A 20,110-nucleotide genomic window follows, 5' to 3' on the forward strand; every position below is an offset into this window, starting at 1 on the left:
CTTATCAGTTATTAATAAAATTTATCTTAGAGTTCCTCCACTACAGGGTTTTTAATAAAAAATATTTAAATCATTTTCTAGAAAATATACATTAAAATAGCATAACCCAATAACTTTAGTCTTTTAAAAATAATGACACTTCTGCTATAAAAGAAAAACCCTCTTTAGACTTAAGAATACAAAATATTCTAAGTATTTACATTTGTAAATTTAATCGTTTCTTGGTTCATTTTCCTTTTTACTATTTCCTATGACATGCATTGATTAACAAGTTAATAATTTCAGGAAATACCCGCAAAACAAGTAGTTAACCTAAAAAGACCAAATGTTCTCACTTCAGATGCATTTTAGACAGTTTTTAAAATTAAAATACAGCCAAAAACCTGTACTCTAATACCATTTCTGCTTCTGGTCTCATTAAATCTTCCAAGTTCCTTTGTTACCTGCCCCCACTCTCCACCTGTTTATTTCTCTGTTTAAGAATATCCACTTATGTTCTCCCTGAGTGTTGTGCATAATAACTAAGAGAACATAAAAAGCTACATTAAACCTTAATTTCCTATTGTACACACTTAGGACTCATCATAAAAACCAACTGCATGGCAAAACAACAATAACAAGAAACCCGACAACCTAAACCAACAGATTCCCCTGCCCTCTGGAAGCTTATAGTATATAACAAAATCCATATGACACATATAGTTTTCCCTTTTGTTTTCTTCTGACTAATAACTAACATTTTGTACAGCATCCTACTGTTCTTAAAGCATTTTTCCAATTACAGTCACGTGCAGAATAACATTGTTTTGGTCTATCACGGGCCATATATACAATGGTGATTTCATATAATAGTCTATTTTCACTGTACTATTTTTATGTTTTGCTATGTTTAGATACACAAATAGTTACCACTGTGTTCCAACTGCCTGCAGTACTCAGTACAGTAACATGCCGTAAAGGTTTGCAGCCTAGGAGCAACAGGCTATAGCATATAGCCTAGGGGTGTAGCAGGCTGAACCATCTAGGTTCGTGTAAGGGCACTCTATGCTGTTCACATGATGACAATATCACCTAATGACATATTTCTCAGAACATATCCCCGTCGTTAAGTGGCACATAACTGTATAGTATTTGCTCCTGTCTTTCTAAGAACACACTTGGAAATTTTGGAGTTGAAGGAAAAGGGTCAGGGAGACTACTGCTCCCCTAATTCAGTTTCTTATTACTTTTTCACAAAAGTCCTCTGACGGGCCTTGCCAGCCCCAACACCCACCCAATCCGCCTCCTAGACAGCAACCCTCTGGCAGCCAGAGCCGGGCTGCCCGCCCTCTCCTACCGGCTAATAATGTCAAGTCAGGCTGGCGGCCGGGGCCTTCTTATCTCCCCATTCTCCTTTCCCTCTATTCCTTTTCACTGACCACTCATGACCACATGGTTCAAAGTTCCTGTGTATGTTTTTCTGCCACTGCTAACCTGTAAATATAAAATTTTCTTTACCTCATCTCCATGTGCCTAAAGCATACCAGCCTCCAAAGCCTAGCTGACATGTCAACTCCTGCACGACACCTTCCCCAAATCTGCTGGCTGCTGAGTCGCACCCCACCTCACACATCACTCTCGCCACGATGGTATTACCAACGCTGCCCTATGTGTCAATAAAACCAAAGGAGAAGAAACCTAATCTTATGTGGCTCTATAGTCTCAGGGTACCCTAACAGACTGTCTCACATAGGGTAGGTCCTCAAGAAGATATCCACTGAATGAATAAATGATGAATGGAAAGTGACTTGGTCAATTTGAAATGAGTGTTTCAGCCTAAGAGATGATGGACTTCAACATTTTAATTGAGGCCAATTTAATTTTGGTTTTTAACTTTATTGGCTTACTTTTTATTTTAAATTTTTAATTTAATTTAGACCAATTTAAATTTAAAATATTTAACTTTTTAATAATATAAAATCTCAAATATATGGCCTCCATGTGCCTGTCAACTCAGCTTCAATAGTTACCAACACACGGCCAACCCAAGCAGACTCGTGGAGCCAGGAGGAACTGTGGGTTAATTTGGACCCAAAAGGGTATAGCCAGGTGACCTGCCCAACATCACAGAGCTGCTCAGTGGCCCACCGGAAGACAAAAACCTATGCACCCCGACTGCCAACAGAGACCCTATACAAGGCTCCCTAAGACACACTAAGAGAAGCTAGGGTGAAGAATATAAATGAAAGGGAACATTTCCTCCATTAATTTTTTATTTAAAAAAATGCATATGAGAGATATGTCTTCAGTGAGAAATAAAGGATTAGATACAAATGTGGCCAATGTACTCAGCCCACCATCAACTCTGACAGCTGACTGTCCCCACGTCCCAGGTGTCTAGTATCAGCATCCCAGAAGATCAAAGGAGCCCCAGGTGCATCAGCAGCAGCTCACACCAGAAACTAGTACTGCCTCCTCCCTCCCACTTCCTCCTTCACCCACTCCTTCCTGGCCTGGCCAAGTGTCAGCCCCTCACCTACTCAGCCTAACATTAAACCAACACCTCCATTCATCTGCCCCAGGACTTCCAGATGTATACAACAGTTCGTGTTTTGGGTACATAACAACCTTAATAGAAATTTTCATATTGTGATTCCCTAACTTACATTCTGAAACATATGATTCACATGTAACTTCTGATAATGAAGTTTCTGACAGAGTGGGTCACTAGAATACAGTCTTTGTTAACGGAAGTGTTAACTATGCAGTGAACACTTAAGCGTCTACTTACAACTGTTTTAGATACAAACCAGAATCTAGAAAAATCACTAGGCAATAATCTTGTGTTTTCAACCATACTGATAACTGGAAGAACAAATAGCAATACTTGACCAAAGTTAAGAAAGTAAATAAATGCTCAAAATTAATCATCTTAGTCTTTCCAAAAAAAAGCAGACAAACTCTCTAGGTTTTAACCAGCAAATAAAACTCTCTCTGCACTCTATGACTATTTGAATCTTTTCTAGGAGAGAAAAATCTAATTTATGCTACTAGTTGAAAATATAATTCTATGGAGGGCATTAACCACTTTTGTTTTATGGATACGTTATCGGTCCACACGTAATTCAACCCACCAAACTCTTCCCTAACTCATTCATCAATAAAGATTTTATTGACTATGATGCTTTATCATACTGAAAAGATGCACATATTTGTTCAGTTATTTATTCCTCAGGTCTCTGAATAGAGAAGATTTGCAGTGGAGGTTCATTTATTACACAAGCCATCCTGCAGGCCCCAGTCAGGTATTCAAACACATGCTGCCAGACCCCACTGACAGGTCATGAGATTCCACAAAATTACAGTTTATAAGTTCAAAACAAAAGATGCAGCAGCTCCAATTTTGAGCAGCTCATTTCTGTGACACATGATAAAGATCAAGCTTCCATTTCTCATATCAAATTATAAAATTAACTGTTCAGTATCTCTAATGAGGTCTATTAAAATAAAACCCTTCAAAATTGCTATTTCTAGCATTCTTTAAAGGTACTACCATTTATTAATTTTCTTTTAAGTATAAAACACATTAGCCAGGCATGGTGGCTCATGCCTGTATCCTAGCACTCTGGGAGGCAAAGGCAGGAGGATTGCTTGAGCTCAGGAGTTTGACACCAGCCTGAGCAAGAGTGAGACCCCATCTAGGCCGGGCGCTCTGGCTCACTCCTGTAATCCTAGCTCTCTGGGAGGCCGAGGCGGGCGGACTGTTTGAGCTCAGGAGTTTGAAACCAGCCTAAGCAAGAGCGAGACCCCGTCTCTACTAAAATTAGAAAGAAATTAATTGGACAACTAAAAAATATATAGAAAAAATTAGCCGGGCATGGTGGCGCATGCCTGTAGTCCCAGCTACTCGGGAGGCTGAGGCAGGAGGATCGCTTGAGCCCAGGAGTATGAGGTTGCTTTGAGCTAGGATGATGCCACGGCACTCTAGCCCGGGCAACACAGTGAGACTCTGTCTCAAAAAAAAAAAAAAAAAGAGTGAGACCCCATCTCTACTAAAAATAGAAAAAATTAGCTGGGCGTGATGGTGCATGCCTGTAGTCCTAGCTACTCGGGAGGCTGAGGTAGGAGGATCGCTTGAGCTAAGGAGCTGGAGGTTGCAGTGAGCTATTATGATGCCACTGCACTCTACCTGGTGAGACAGAGTCTGTCTCAAAAAAAAAAAAAAAAGTTTAAGATTTAGGCTGGGTACAGTGGCTCATGCCTGTAATCCCAGCACTTTGGGAGGCCAAGCCACTTTGCGGGCTGCTTGAGGCCAGGAGTTTGCAACCAGCCAGGGCAACATAGCAAGACCCCATCTCTACAAAAAATTTAAAAATTAGCTGGGCATGGTGGCACATGCCTATAGTCCCAGCTACTCAACAGGCTAAGGCAGGAGAATCGCTTGAGCCCAGGAATTCAAGGTTACAATGAGTTCTGATCGTGCCACTGCATCCTAGTCTGGGTGACAGAGCAAGACCCTGTCTCTTAAAAAAAATAAAATAAAAAGTTTAAGATTTTGGTACATTTGATTGTATGTAACATTACCTCAAAAGAAAAAAGAGGAACTATAAGGAAATCAAGTACTAAAGTATTCAAAAGGGAGTGTACAGATGTTTGCAACACACTTTGAAATATATCAAAAAAATAAGATAGAAGGATAGATGAATAGATAGACACATGACTATGAAAGTAAACTTTTAATTGAAGACTCTAGGTGGTGGGTATATAGGTGTTCACTGTACAGTTCTTTCAACTTTTCTGTATGTTTGAACATTTTCATAATACAGGAAAGAAAAAAAGTTTAAGGTAACAAACTTGACACTTACAACAGCCTGTGTGCTCTTAAGAACTAATAGGCGATCTAATAGCACAAAATTATTTAAGGCATATGAAGAAAGATACAAAATTATTAATGATATTATGGCAGCCATGTGTAATATACATGTACATAGAAAAGTGTATATGTATGCACATAATATACATATACATACAAATATGGTAGTAGGGTTATGGATGATTTTTCTCCTTTATTTCTCCAACTTTCTGTAATATAGTCATACTTATAAATGCTTTCTGTTCACATATAAATATATATGTATATTTAAAAATATTTTCTGCAAGTGTGATGAATGTAAGGAAAATATGAGATAGGGGAACTGCCATGTCTAAATTTAAGAAAAGGAACAAAAAACCATTTTGCTTTAAAAAAAGGACTTGTGGGTTTACCTCCTTCCCCCTCTCCCATCCCACCCTTTTTTTCCTCTGGTTTTTAATTCAAATACAAGTAAGAGTGGACTGTGAGTATAAATGTACCAAATCAACATGGTCCATCACTTTTTCATTCACATGGTGGTGGTGTATTAAGTTAATGAACAGATTTAGCTGACATAGCCAACTGTAGTGTCTTATTGTCAGGATCCAGAAACAGAGGTAATATTCATAATGGAGCAAAGCATGTGAGCCTGCTATAAGAGAATATAATCTATTATAATAGTAGTCTATTTTTTTTAAGAATCAGTAAGAGCTAAAGCAAATGTCTTATAAATAGGCATCTTCCCACATTATAGTCTAATTTCCTCTACCTGGAAGAATCCAGTCGGTTGAGCCCCAGTCATTTTGAGATGGTAGCCAAAACCACATTAAATCACCCATCTCCTTGAGTCACAAGGGGACAAGTGGATTTGAGCCCCAGCCACTGTGACTTAGACAAGTCACTTCATCTCTGAGGGCCTCACTTTCTTCCTCTATAAAATCAGGGCCTGCTAAGGTCCCTTCCAGCTCAAAACTTCTCTGAATTTCAGGCAACAGGGAACACAGGCTCTGAGAAACTGAGCAAGGACTAGGTCTTCTTGAACTCCACCCAGCCAATTCCTGGATAAGAAAAATCTGGCAGCACAAAAACAAGTGAACTCATGAAGAGGAAACAACTCCATGGAATGCCCTGTACCCAAGAAGCATCTGGAGCTAGGATGTAGAAACAAGGAGACATGAATCATCCCCTATAACTAACTAATCACAGGAAACATTCTCATTACAGGGCTTTTGGAGAAAAATCTAGGCAATCCCTTCCCCTTAATGGACTCTAAACACATTATTAATTCCATTTTTGAAGCTGCAAATAAAGATGGCAGAAACATTTATTAAATATAATAAAGAAAAAACAAAGATAATACCTGAATGTATTTACTGTTTTCCTCATATCTACTTTAAGTGATTTCTTCCTAGGATTGACAGACAAGGGTTTCACATCAGAAAGTTTTTGACTTTTATCCAGTTGGTTACTGGAAGAGTAGCTCTCTTTTCTGTAATCCCCTTCTTTCTTTATTTTTTCCTTCCATTTGTCATTACAGGGCCTCAAATCAACATCATTTCTATTTGAATGAGTACAGGCAATGCAGTCTTTCTTAGATGGTTTCAAAGGTTCTTTGAATTGCCCATCTTGAGTTCCTCTCCCTCTTCCAACATTAAAACAATCTAATTCCCTGTTTACAGGGCCTTTTTGAGAACTGTATTTTCTGTCGTCTTCCTTAGAGTACTTCTGAATTCTCCCATCACAAAAGTCCTGGTCCCCATCTGAGGGCTTATGATGTTTGTGGCCATAGTCATAGGATACTTTGGTTGCTGAACTGGTCTCTGGGTGTTCCCTCTCAGCATGTCGATGAGTTTGAGGTCCAAGGTTCCACTGGTCTTTCTTCTCTTGGTAAAATGGAAGAGAAGGCTCGGGCCTCCACTTTGGGTTTCTGGCAGGCTCTCTGTTTTCATACCTCTCCACATCTTTAGGTCTTTTTGATGTGTGTCCATATTTTCTGAAATCACGGTCCTCAGGATACCTGTGTTGACATAAAGCAGTTAATACTTACACTAGAGAGAAGAAAGTGAGAATTTATATGTGTAGAATGTTGGGCAGCATGGCTTTAAATGCAGAACGCAGTGGCAAGTTAACCTATAATCCCTCAAGACAATTCATAGAGGAAAATACCATCTTTTTTATATTCTAGCCATCAACATGATTTACTTGAAAAAGAAATACTTCACTACTACCACAACTAAATTACAATGCTTTCTATCTTTTTAGACAAAAGCTTTTCAAGGTGGTTATCTTTGACCATAAAGTAAACAGACTTTTTCACTTGAGGCTTTTTATACCAAATTACCCAGGTTTAATGTTTTCCTATACCTCTTTTGAAAAGAGCTCCTTGTCTCAAAGTCTTCAAAGTCTCTTCCAGGTGACTGGGAATATTTTTCTTCTTGTAGCGTCTGGTGCCTCAACTCATCTTCATGCCACTGTCCTTCAAATCTTAAAGAATCTGCTATTGACCTCTGAGGTGGTTTCCCTCCTATTCCACTTCCTCTAACTCTATGGTCATCAGGAATATACCTTCCTTGCATTTTCTGGGGATAACAATGCCTCTCATGCTCTTTGTACGGTATACCCTCTGAATATTTGGGCATATACTGAGATCTGTTACCATCCTCTCTTTCAGGTGAATATCCTCGGTGAGGCTTATACATATAGAAATTTTCTACAGAGCTTCTTCTTATGTTTGGGGAAGGTGATCTATTTTCACAAGATCGGTAATACATATTTCCATGAGTGGGAATCCTTGGTTTACTCTGTCCATGTTTCTCACTGTCCATTCTCCAAGTGACAGGTCTTTTGGGATCCTTCCTATATTCAGAGCCATAATGCCCATGAGAATGCTTTTGCTTGTAGTATTCAGGATTTCTAGGTACTGGTGATAAAGACCTATGTAGCAAACAAAGAAAAGTTTAATCCATTTAAAGACAATAAACTAAGATTGTCTTAATATGACCTACCTAAAACACTTCCTTTTCCTAGAATTCTACTACTTCTTTCACTCAAACTAAATTCATCAATTTGATATATATGCATTTTAAATTGTACATTGGAGGGTCTGATTATGGTAATGCCCAGTTCAACAAGCATTTTCTTTCCATCTGAACTAATGTATGCCCTGCACTAATATATTCCCCGAGCTTAGCAAAATGAGCTGAGCACACCTGTCCTATAGGAAGAAGACCAGCTTAGGTATACGGCAGGATCCATTTTGGAAGAATGCTGACAACAAAGTTCTAGCAAAAGGGGATGCAGTGACTTAGAAAGGGCAGTCAGCAAAAGCTTACATCAGGTTCAATGGTCAGGTAAGGAACAAGCAGGGAAGCTAGATTCACACAAATAAATGTGTAGGAGAGCGTTTGGAAAACTGAACATGACTTAAATAAACTAGATTCTAAGATTTAATGATGTTACAACCCAAACTCAGACCCAAGACTGGCCCCAGAGTTTCTCTCATTGATTGTCTATTTTGTCTACTAAGGCTGTATCAAGGAGCAAAACATATATACTTAACCGGGAGAGAGAGGGGGAAGAAGAGGCTCTTAAGACTTGAATCTCAGCTAGGAGTGGTGGCTCACAACTGTAATCCCAGCACTTTGGGAGGCTGAGGTGGGAGTATTGCTTGAGGCCAGGAGTTCGAGACCAGCCTGAGCAAAATAGCAAGACTCCATCTCTATAAAAAATGTAAAAATTAGCCGGGCATGGTGATACACACGTATAGTCCCAGCTACTCAGGAGGCTGAGGAGGGAGGATCACTTGAGCCCAGGAGTTTGAGGCTGCAGTGAGCCATAGCCCAGGCAACAGAGCAAGACTCTGTCTCGAAAAAAAAAAAAAAAAGACTTGAATCTCATGCTTAGTTCCTCCATAAATGCTTCTAACATAGATAAGTTGCTTTTCTTTCCCAGACCTGTTCCCTTACGTATCGAAAGAAAGATGTTCTGTTCAAACAGAGGAGAAGGTATGCTTTAATGCAACTATAATACTCTCCCAAAACACACATCTTTTCTGTACCTCAGCACTGCCAACATTGAGCCTTGTATTACCACTAAGGAGGAAGACTCCTGTATCCAGGGAAACCAGTCTGGGTTGCCTGACTTAAAGATAAGAGAGAGGAGCGATACTACCTGGAACACAATAAAGTTCAATTTTGCACTTGGAGACCTGTCCCCCCATCTGACCTGCCCAATTTTCCAATCTCCTCCCTGAGACTTTAGTGTCTTCTAATCAATGAAGAAGCTACCCTTGTGGCTTTTGCTATTGTCCCCTCTCAGAAGCTGCCACGGAGTTGCAGCAACCATGAGTGAATCCCTTTCCTTTCAATGATAAGTCTGTGTCCTTCCTGTAAGAAAGGAGGCAGACCTATCTTCCTCATGTGTCTGCTGGGACTTATGTACTAGACTTGACGACAATGCCCTCTGGAGTCACCAAGCTAGACCACCGGCAAGTATTACCTAGCTGAAGCAGGAACTCTGCCACCCAGCTATCTACATATCATCACAGGAGGAAGCAGCTGGAGCCTTTGAGGACTTCCTGGAAGATTTCATCTCTTTCACTGCTAGAAAAGCTGGCAACCAGAGGCAGAGGGCTTCCAGATTTGATGAAATATCCAATGTCTTACCTTAATCCTTACTTCACATTAAATATTGCTTTGATATTACATCGTATGTTTTATTGCACAATGCCCCTTTCTTCTGCAGAAGGTTGCTGGATTGGTTACTATTGTTTTCAGTTCTCCTAAAGGGCCAAAAGAGACTCAAGGAGTCTGTTGGGAGACAATTCTCCACAGTCTCTTGAGTTCTGCTAGAGGCGCTGACAGCTTTTGTTCCAGTGCAAACAGCCTTGGAAGATAAAGACAGGGTTTCCCTCAGGGATAAAGGGCCCACTTGTTTGCTGGCCAGGATAATATGATAAGGTCTCCTCCAAGGCAAAAGCTGGGTGGGTTTGTTTGCAGCCCCTGATAAGGGACTCAGGTTCCTCACCTGTGTCATAACCCCACTGCCTGTGTCATAACCTGCAGCACCCACCCAGCCAGCCATTCTGCAGCACTGGCCCTCAGGGGACCTAAAGGATAAGGGCAACAACAGGAACACAAGCTCAAGCTGCCTGCCTACTCTGAGTAATAAAGGCTTTTGTCTCTGACCCAGGAGTGCCCTGTGGCAGCTAATGTGTTAGTTTGCAAGTAGGGTAAAATATCAGACCCTTTAGAGTTCTTGACAAAGAAACCTGAGAAGGAATCCGGAAATCAGGCACTAAGCTTGGCAGGGTCTCCTGTGCCCCTCACCAGGGCCTTTTGTGTTATCACAAAACAGCCTCTCCAATATCCTTCATGCTAAAAGCATTTGCTTTTTCACATTCCCTTTTCTTTCTAAAGTTCCATTACAACTTGGTCTTGTGAATTTTACAAAATGAAAACTGTTGAAGAAATGATCGATTAGTCAATGCATAACCAAAATGAACATGCACAATGGCCAAGTTACATTAACATGAGAAATCTTGGTCTGCCTTTTGTGTACAAAATTATGGTCCTTTTTAAAGTCCTAGAACATTCTAGTTGCATTCATAGCTCTGTGCCTTTGCTCCTATTCTCCTCCTTAAATGGAATAATTTTCTTCATTCTTTCTCCCTTTAGAAATTCTACCTATTCTTAAATGGCCAGTTAAAATTTTTTTATCTCTTCTTTGAAAACCTCCTTAGTATCCGCTTTCCCCTCCATAAAAGTAGAATTAATCCCCCCTCTACAGATCCAGAATACTCTGTCCCACTCAGTAGGGAAGGATTTTTCCCACTGTATCATAGTTGGCTACAGTGTCAGTCTCCCCAGACAGCCTGTATGCTTGCTGAGGCCATGGAAGACGGCATGTTTGCCTTTGTAGCCCCAGCACCTGACTGTAGCAGGTGTACAATAAAGACTAGTTAAATTATTGCAATCTAATTATATATACTATTGATACTACCAAGCAGGAAAAGAGTTGAACTATAATCAAACTATTCAAAACTCTACTATTCTGCCATGAAGAAGAAGGGACAGGAAACTCTCTATTTTCTATTTCCAAATTTCTTTGAATATATTGATTATTATTGACTACAGCCATACTGCCCTGAACATGCCTGATCTCATCTGATTATAAAAAAAATATAACATGAAATACACACTAAAGAGTTGTAAAGTACTCACTAATTCAAAAAATATAACACTCTCAAAGATGTTTCTCACTTTCCCTTGCTGTGGTCATTGCATTTCTTTTTTTATTATGGATTAATTCTAGCTGCCAGCTGTAATTAAATAAAGCTGTCAGCTCCTAGAATCTAGAAACACAACCTCTGCCATGATAGAGCACCTACTGTGAATAACCGGGTCCTATGAACATATTAAAATAAGTTTTTACCAGCACTGGTGAATTTGAAAGCCACAGCACATCCCAAATCCAAGCGTACTCTGCTAACTAAGAACTGCTCACCTGTGTTTCCACCTGGGGGATCTAGATCGTGACCGTGCCATCCTTTGACACGTGAGCCACTATCCACTTCTTACACTGCAAAGAAACACAGTATTAGCAAATCTGTAGAGAGAGCCTGCAATTTGCTCTAAAACATAGTGAATGCCACCAAGAAAAAGTTACTTAACCCCTCTGTGCCGCAGTTTCCTCATCTATAAAATGGGAATAATAATAATAACACTACCCTTATTGGAATGTTGTCAGGATAAAATGAATTAAATCAGTTTTCTGTAAAACTTTTTCTGTAAAGGGCCAAATAGTAACTATTTTAGGTTTTGCAGATATAACGTTTCTGTTATATCTGTTTCTTCTCTTTTTAAAGAACTCTTTAAAAATGTGAAAACATGGCTGGACAGCATTGAGATGTGCTGTAAGTATAAAATACATGTCAGTTTCAAAGAATTGATACAAAAAAGAAGGTAAGATATTTCATTAGTATATTTCTAATATTGATTACATGTTGAAATAGTATTTTGGGTATATTGGGTTAAATACACTATATTGTTAAAATTAATTTTTTAAAAATGTAAAAACTATTTTTAGTTCAAGGGCCATATAAAAATAGGCCTGTCAAGTCAAATGTACCATAGTTTGATGACCCCCGAGTTAAGTCATGAAAAGAGCTTATTGGTGTCTGGCACACAGCAACTGCCAAATAAGTCTTCCAAAAAGAGAAAAAAATTACCCAGAATTCCTCTATCTGAACACAACCACTACTACTTTCCCATCTTTCATCACATACAGAAACACTTCATGTAATCACAGTCAAAATGTTTATGAATACATGATGGCATATCTTATTTTTCAAATTGTTGGATTATAAGAATTATAATTCCTAATTATAATACTCAGTTGCTGCCTGACTTTCCACCAAGTAAATATACCCAAAATCTAATTAAGCATTATTAGACATTTAGTTTGCTTCTGATTTTTAGCTAAAACAAATGTCAAATAAGTAAATTTTAAAAGGCATTTCTAAACTTGATTTTTCAAATATTCTTCAGTCTTTAAAAGAAACTGATAGCTTTAAGAAATGAATTTTAAACATACGTAATTAGGGTATGATCTTCTACACTGGCTATTATGTACATCTCAGTAGTCCTCCTCAGTTCTGATACTATAATTAAGTAGTTACCAACTTACTGGCCCCAAACCCCTGGTGCCTTTTAAAATTAATGCCATGAGTTCGTGAATAATCATAGAGCCACCATGCACAGACTACAGAATGAATAAGTATATGTCTCATATAGCAGGCACCTCACTTTTACAAATTTCTGAAGATACTGTGGTAATTACTAAAATATAAATGATTTCTTGTCACTATGCAGCTCTTCTACCCACGAATACAAAAAGTACAATTATTATGCAGATATCAGTTTAAAAGGGGGTCCTCATGCTCAAACATTTGCAAACTACTGTTATCATGAATTTCAGAAGGAAGTAAAAACATATAAGGTCAAAGGACTTGAACTAGATCACTCACCATAGGAAGTACCATTAATTCAGTACACCGCCTCTTTCCAAAATCAATTTGAAGCTAGGAAGAACAATCAGTTCAAAAGTATTATGAAATTAAAACACTAAAAGTAAAAAAACGTTTACTTAGTAATCAAAAATATCAAAATGTATTCATTCAACAAATTTTACTGAGTACCTTTGATTTGCTAGGCAATGTTTCAGGGATATAGCAGTAAACAAAAACAGGAAAAATTCCTGTCATGGTAGAGATTATATTCTATTGGGGAGATTCTAATTTAACTAAAGAAACTTTGGGTATCAGTTCGTATCTACTAAATTTAACAAAAATAATAAACTCAAAGGGGTTATGTGTGTGGGGGGAGAGAAAATATTGCTGATGATAAAAAAGCAAAACTTTTCTGGGGAGTAATCTTTTCTTTCATTTTTTTGTTTACAAAACAGATTTATTGATATACAGTTCACATGTCATACAATTTACCCATTTAAAGTGTACCATTCAATGATTTGTAGTATATTCACAGGGATGTACAACCATATCACAGTCTACTTTTAGAACATTTTCTTTACCCCTAAAAGAAACCCCATTAGCAGTGACTCCTCATTCCCCCACTTAGCCCTGGCAACCACTAATCTACTTTCTGTTTCTATGGATTTGCCTATTCTGCCCATTTCACATAAATGGGATCATACAATATGTGGTCTTTCGTGACTGGCTTCTTTCACTTAGCAGGATGTTTTCAAAGTTCATCCATGTTGTAGCATCCTTCCTTTGACCATAATCCTTTTTGTGGTTAAATAATACATATTCCTTTGTATGAGTATACTATAGTTTGTTCATTCATCTCGAAGCACATTTGGGTTGTTTCCACCTGTTGGCTATTATGAATAATACTCCTATGAACATTTTTGTACAAGTTTTTGTGTGGACATATGTTTTCATTCATCTTAGGCCTATATCCAGGAGTGGAATAGTTGGGTCATATGGTAATTCCATGTTTAACTTTTTGAAGAACTGCCAAACTTTTCCAAATTGGCTGCACCATTTTATATTCCCACCAGCAGCGTATGAGGATTCCAATATCTCTACATCTTTGAAACACTTATTATCTGTCTTTTTAATTACAGCCATCCTAGTGGATATGAAGTGGTATCTCATTATGGTTTTGATTTGCATTTCTCTAATGACTAATGGAGGGTAAGAAACTATGAAACTAACCATGCCTCCTTTCCTTTAATCTAGCAATTTAAGCTTAAACTTACTATTTTAAGAAAATAACTTAAAAGAAAAAAGCAGCTGTGTATACTGTTTATATCAGCTTTATTTATAATAGAAAAAAAAATAACCCAGCAAAACTAGTTATAACCCAAATGCTCAACAATCAGTAAAATATTAAACAAACATATTAAGAAAATATATACATCTAGTTGCTTCCTACTTTTCTCCTAGCCTTATGTGTGTCTTTTCCTCCACATACCCTGTTAGTCCACCACGCCACACTACTTGCTTTCCTTGCTCAGGCTGTGCTGTTCCCACCATACAGATGGCTATCCCTTAGTTGGCTAGGGCCCTGATGGCTTTCTTTTTTTACCCCCTGGGTTTCTTTCACCTTGGGAATTCTGGGTTTATTGTACAATTATTTCAACACAGTATGAGTATTTATTTACATAATTGGATTTATTTCAATAGGCAAAGGACTATATCATATCACAGAACACAAAACTCAAATGACGTATGAATGTATGAGATATTTAAATTCATTAGTCATTGGAAAAATGCAAATTCAGATCATAACCATTTTATACCCATCAGATTGACAAAAAAAAAAAAAATTAAGTTGCGTATTCCAGAGTGTTGGCAAAGATGCAGAACAATAGGAACTCTCACGTCCTGCTACATTAATTAATTATACATGAGTACAGTATAACCAGTTTGAAAGTACAGTCATCCCTTGATATACTTGGGGGATTGGTTCCAGGACCCCCGCGTGTACCAAAATCCATGCATACTCAAGTCCCGCAGTTGGAACACGCGTAGACAAAAAGCCAGTCCTCTGAATAGACAGGTTTTGCATCCCACAAATAATGTATTGTTGATCCATGTTTGGTTGAAAAAAATCCACGTATAAAGGGACCCGCACAGTTCAAACCTGTGCTGTTCAAGGGTCAGCTGTAGTTTGGTAGTACCCAATAAAGTTGAACATGCCCAAATCCCACAGCTCACAATTCCATGCAGGAATTACCTTGGAGCAGTGGTTCTCAAACTTTAGTGTTCATTGGAATCACCTGGAAGGTTGGTTAAAACACAAATTTCTGGGCCTTACTCCTGAGATGGACCCCACTTCTAGCAAGTTCCTAGGTGATATGGATGCTGCTGGTCCAGGGGCTTTAGATCCACTGGTTTTAAGGGAAAAGTGGTTCCCTTGGAATCACTTGGGAGAGAATGTTTACAAGTGAGATTTATTGCATGTAATAAAAAAAGTATTACTAAGAATATTTTCCAACTAAAAGTAGACCTACCATTTGATCCAGCAATCCCACTACTGGGTAGCTACCCAAAGGAAAAGAGGTCATTTTACCAAAAAGACACCTGCACTCGAATGTTTATTGCAGCACAGTTCACAATTGCAAAGATCTGGAATCAACCCAAGTGCCCATCAATTCATGAATGCATTAACAAAATGTGGTATATATATATATACCGTGGAAGACTACTCGGCTATAAAAAAGGATGAATTAATGCCTTTTGCAGCAATTTGGAAAGAATTGGAGACCATCATCCTAAGCAAAGTATCTAAAGAATGGAAAACAAACACCACACATACTCTCTAATAAATTGGAACTAACCAATGGGCACACCAGTGCACAGAGGGAAGTAAAAGTCACTGGAAATCAAGCAGGGGGGAAGAGGGGACGGGCAAAAGCCTACCTAACAGGTATAATAAACACTATTTGGGTGATGGGCACATTTATATCCCTGACTCAAGCCATGTAACAAAAACATTTGTACTCCCTTAATATTTTGAAATAAAAAAAGAATATTTGCCTTTGGCTAATATTAAAATTAGCTTTATTAATAAAATTCAAACTACTCAAAAATGGTGAACTTTATTGCATATAAATTATACCTCAAGGCTGTAAAACTGTTAGCTTCAGAGTGATGAAAATGTTCTAAAATTAGAGCAGATACTGTGGAAATGGTTGCATAACTGTGCAAACATACTAAAAACCACTGAGTTGCACACTTTAAACCAGTAAATTATATCTCAATAAAACTGTTTTTACAAAAAAGTTAACTTTGTTTGCAATTGCTTAGTGTGCATCACCAGGTAAGAAAAAGTACTGGTTCAGGGGCTTAATAGATAAGAAAGGAGAGTTAATTTAAGCATACAGCCTGAGCTAAGAAAGGTTTTTACATTTTTAAAGGGCTGTATAATAAAAACAAAAAAAAAATATGTGACAGAGATTGCATGTGGCCTACAAAGCCTAAAGTATTTACTATCTGGTTCTTTACCAAAAAAGTTTGCTGGTCTCTGATTTAAACTAACTCACTTGTAACTAGCCAAGGTGATCCAGGGGACCAGGGCTTTAGGAGAGAGCAAGAGACAAGACTAAAACACCAGTGGGGTTTGTGACTGGGAGATGTCTGTAACAGAAGATAAATTGGTTTATACTGCTGCCTTAGAGTAAACTGTGAAGGGCCAGGAGAGGTGAATGAAGCTGTCTGTCCCCGAACATAAAAAGGAGATGACTGGACAGCAGGGTCCTCTACTCCTGGGAGGATGCTGAAGGGGATGCTGGTGCTAAGAGAGTCCAACTCCACGAGGACAGCACTGGACACACCCCCTTACCCAGCAGACGGTCCTTTAGGTCCTTCCCATCACCATACAACCTGGTAACTCTCCCACCTCCCCGAGGCTACCATCCGAGCTCTCCTTTTACAACTGAATTCTTCAAAAGGTTTACCTGTACCCCCACAGTCATTATCCCCAATTCTTCTCTTCACATTCTTGCTTGATCCCTCAGCAACCTGGCTCCCCACCCCACTGCTGCACCAAACTGCTCCAGTCAAGATCACTAATGAAATCCACGTTGCCAAGTCCAACGGTAAGCTCTTCTCCTCCTCCTCCTCCTCCTCCTCCTCCTCCTGCCGGCGGCATTCAACACATCTCCCTCCTGGAAACACCTTGCTGGACTCCAGAATACTATACTTTCTTGGCTTTACCCTACCTCCATAACAACTCCTTCTGTTTCCTTTGCTGGTTTCTCCTCAACTCCCCCCTCACCACCTTGACCCTTAATAGTGAACCCAGTCTTCCTCTAAATAGTGACTTCAGTCTTTGGACTTCTCACTGTCTATACTCTCATTCAGTCTCATGCCTTCAAATACTCTCTATAAACCAAGAACCCCCAAATTTATATTTCCAGCTCACACCTATCCTATACACGCCAGTCTTGCATATCCAACAGCCCACTGGATGCTGTAAGCATGTCCAAGAGCACACTCACGATCTCCCTCCAAATCTGCTCCTCCTACAGTCTGCTCCAACTCAGAAAACGGCAGCTCCATCCTTCCAGTTTTCAACAGAGAGGAAATACAAATATCCGATAAACATATGAAAACATACTCAACCCCACTAAGAATCCAGGAAATATAATTAAAATAGTGAGATACTATTTCATACTCATGAGATTTACAAAACTTTCATGGTACTCATGTGTTGACAAAAAGGTAGAAAAAGATAATTTCTTACCTCTGGAAAATTCCTCCCCCAAAAACCATGAAGCAGAAGAAATCTGTAAGTCTGTACAAGCATGCCTCATTTTATTATGCTTCCCTTTATTGCACTTTGCAGATATTGCAGTTTTATAAATTGAAGGTTTGGGGCAACTCTGCAAGTCTATTGGCACCATTTCTCCAACAGAATGTGTTCACTCCATGTCTCTGTCACATTGTGGTAATTCTTGAAATATTTCAAACTTTTCCTTATTATTATATCTGTTACAGTGATCTGTGAGCAGTGATCTTTGATGTTACTACTGTAATTGTTTTGGGGCACCACGAACTGTGCCCACGTAAGACGGCAAACTTTATTGATAAATGTCATGTGCGTGTTCTGACTGTTCCACCGATGGGCCATTCCCCCATCTCTCTCCCTCTCCTCAGGCCTCCCTATTCCCTGAGACACAACAATATTGAAATTAGGCCAATGAATAACCCTACGATGGCCTCTAAGTATTCAAGTGAAAGGAAGAGTGGCATATCTCTCACTTGAAATCAAAAGTTAGAAATGATCAAGCTTAGTGATAAAGGCATGTCTTACTACGTTGCCTAGGCTGGTCTCAAACTCCTGGCCTCAAGCCATCCTCCCACCTCAACCTCCCAAAGTGCTGGGATTACAGGTGTGAGCTACTGTGCCCAGCCTACTGCATACTTAATAGAACTTTTATATGGACTGGGAAACCAAAAAAAAATGTGTGTCTTGCTTTGTTGTAATATTTGCTTTATTGTCGTGGAGAACTAAACCCTCAGTATCTCTGGGGTATTGCCTGTACTCCAAACAGAATTAAATATATCCAAAAGCATTTGAGGACATTAAAAAATGTCTATCTTGAATCAGAAATTCACAACTAAGAACAGAAACAGACCAAAAACAAAAAAAGAAATAAATGAAAGAAAAATAGTTAATTGAATTCAGGGGGCAAATGGGAGAAAAAGACTAAATTATTTCAAAAGTGAAGAATAAATTATAAGGTATCTAAGGGAGAATAAACTCAAATGAAAATTTAATAAGGGACATTGAAAGAAGGCAAGAAAACAACCAAGAAAATTAAATGACATTGGAAGACAAAGACAGAGGGTGAGAGAGAAAGGGCAGGGAAGAGAGAGGGAAAGGGAGAGGGAGAGAATGGGCCAGAGTAAAAAAGAATGGATCAGAGAGAAAGCAGTGGAAACAGAAGAGAGGTAAATAAGGAATAATATTTGTATAATTATCGTGCCTGAAGAATAAAAAACAAACACTAGAACTGAACTAATATTTAGAACTATAATTTAAGAAAACCTTTCAGAAATGAAAAAACACCCGAAATACCTGAATCTACACATTTAAGTGCTCAACAGGTACCTAGGAAAAATTAACCTAGAACAATCAACTCTGAAACATAGTCTGGTAAAAACTATTTTATTTCAGTGATGAAGATATTACAAAATCTTCAAAACTTCTAGGCAAAAAGAATAAATAACTTATAAACCCAAAAGAATCAGACCAGCCTCAGATTATCAGATTGTTCAAAACCAAATTACAAAGCAAGGTGAAAAACAGAGCAGCATTAAAAATAAAAGTCAATATAGAAAGTAAGTGTTGGCTGGGCGCGGTGGCTCACGCCTGTAATCCTAGCACTCTGGGAGGCCGAGGCGGGCGGATTGTTTGAGCTCAGGAGTTCGAGACCAGCCTGAGCAAGAGCGAGACCCCGTCTCTACCAAAATTAGAAAGAAATTAATTGGACAACTAAAAATATATAGAGAAATTAGCCGGGCATGGTGGCGCGTGCCTGTAAGTCCCAGCTACTCGGGAGGCTGAGGCAGGAGGATCGCTTGAGCCCAGGAGTTTGAGGTTGCTGTGAGCTAGGCTGACGCCACGGCACTCACTCTAGCCCAGGCAAAAGAGTGAGACTCTGTCTCAAAAAAAAAAGAAAGTAAGTGTGAACCAAGGATTTTGTATCAGTCAAGGTGTCCCTCAAATATCGAGGCAACAGAAAAATGGTTTTCAACATATAAGAGTATAGGGAATTCTGTACTTAGTAGCCCTCCTGAGAAATCTACTAGAGGATGAGCTTCATTCAACCAAATGATGACTGGGAAAATGTTAGCAAAAGGACTGATGGTAAGCATTTAAGAATATGTAAATGGACATACAAGATACTAAGAGAAAGATGAGGATGAAGGTGGAAGATTAATGTAAAATTACTGTATATTGTGATAAAGGAGAAAAATTGCAACTAGAAAATGGGAAAAGAAGAGAGAGGAAGAGAGAATAATAGAAACGGTTCCACTGCTATGCATACAATAGGTGGGATTAAGGGATACTGGGAGGAAAAAACTGATACATCTGATATTAAGAAGTTAAATCAACACACAGTGCTGAGGCAACTGGATATCCACAAACAAAAGAATAAAGTTTGACCCTACCTCACACCATATAAAAAAATTAACTTAAAATGGATCAGGGACCTAAATTTAAGAGCTAAATTTATAAAACT

General features: G+C 38.7%; 1 protein-coding gene across 1 annotated transcript in view; it reads right to left on the reverse strand.

The window, feature by feature from the left end:
- Positions 1–12,890, reverse strand: part of LOC105816303 (chromosome unknown open reading frame, human CXorf23) — a 32,376-nt gene extending 19,486 nt beyond the window's left edge. Inside the window, exons 1-4 of the mRNA XM_012651677.1 lie at positions 12,858–12,890; positions 11,336–11,410; positions 7,196–7,765; positions 6,192–6,848 (exon numbers count right to left, since the gene is read on the reverse strand). Of these exons, the coding sequence (XP_012507131.1) occupies positions 6,192–6,848; positions 7,196–7,765; positions 11,336–11,376 (1,268 nt within the window). The 5' untranslated portion in view covers positions 11,377–11,410; positions 12,858–12,890. The remainder of the gene's footprint in view (positions 1–6,191; positions 6,849–7,195; positions 7,766–11,335; positions 11,411–12,857) is intronic.
- Positions 12,891–20,110: the final 7,220 nt, after the last annotated feature.

Source organism: Propithecus coquereli, unplaced genomic scaffold (assembly GCF_000956105.1).
Source record: "Propithecus coquereli isolate 6110/MARCELLA unplaced genomic scaffold, Pcoq_1.0 Scaffold362, whole genome shotgun sequence".
NCBI lineage: Eukaryota > Metazoa > Chordata > Mammalia > Primates > Indriidae > Propithecus > Propithecus coquereli.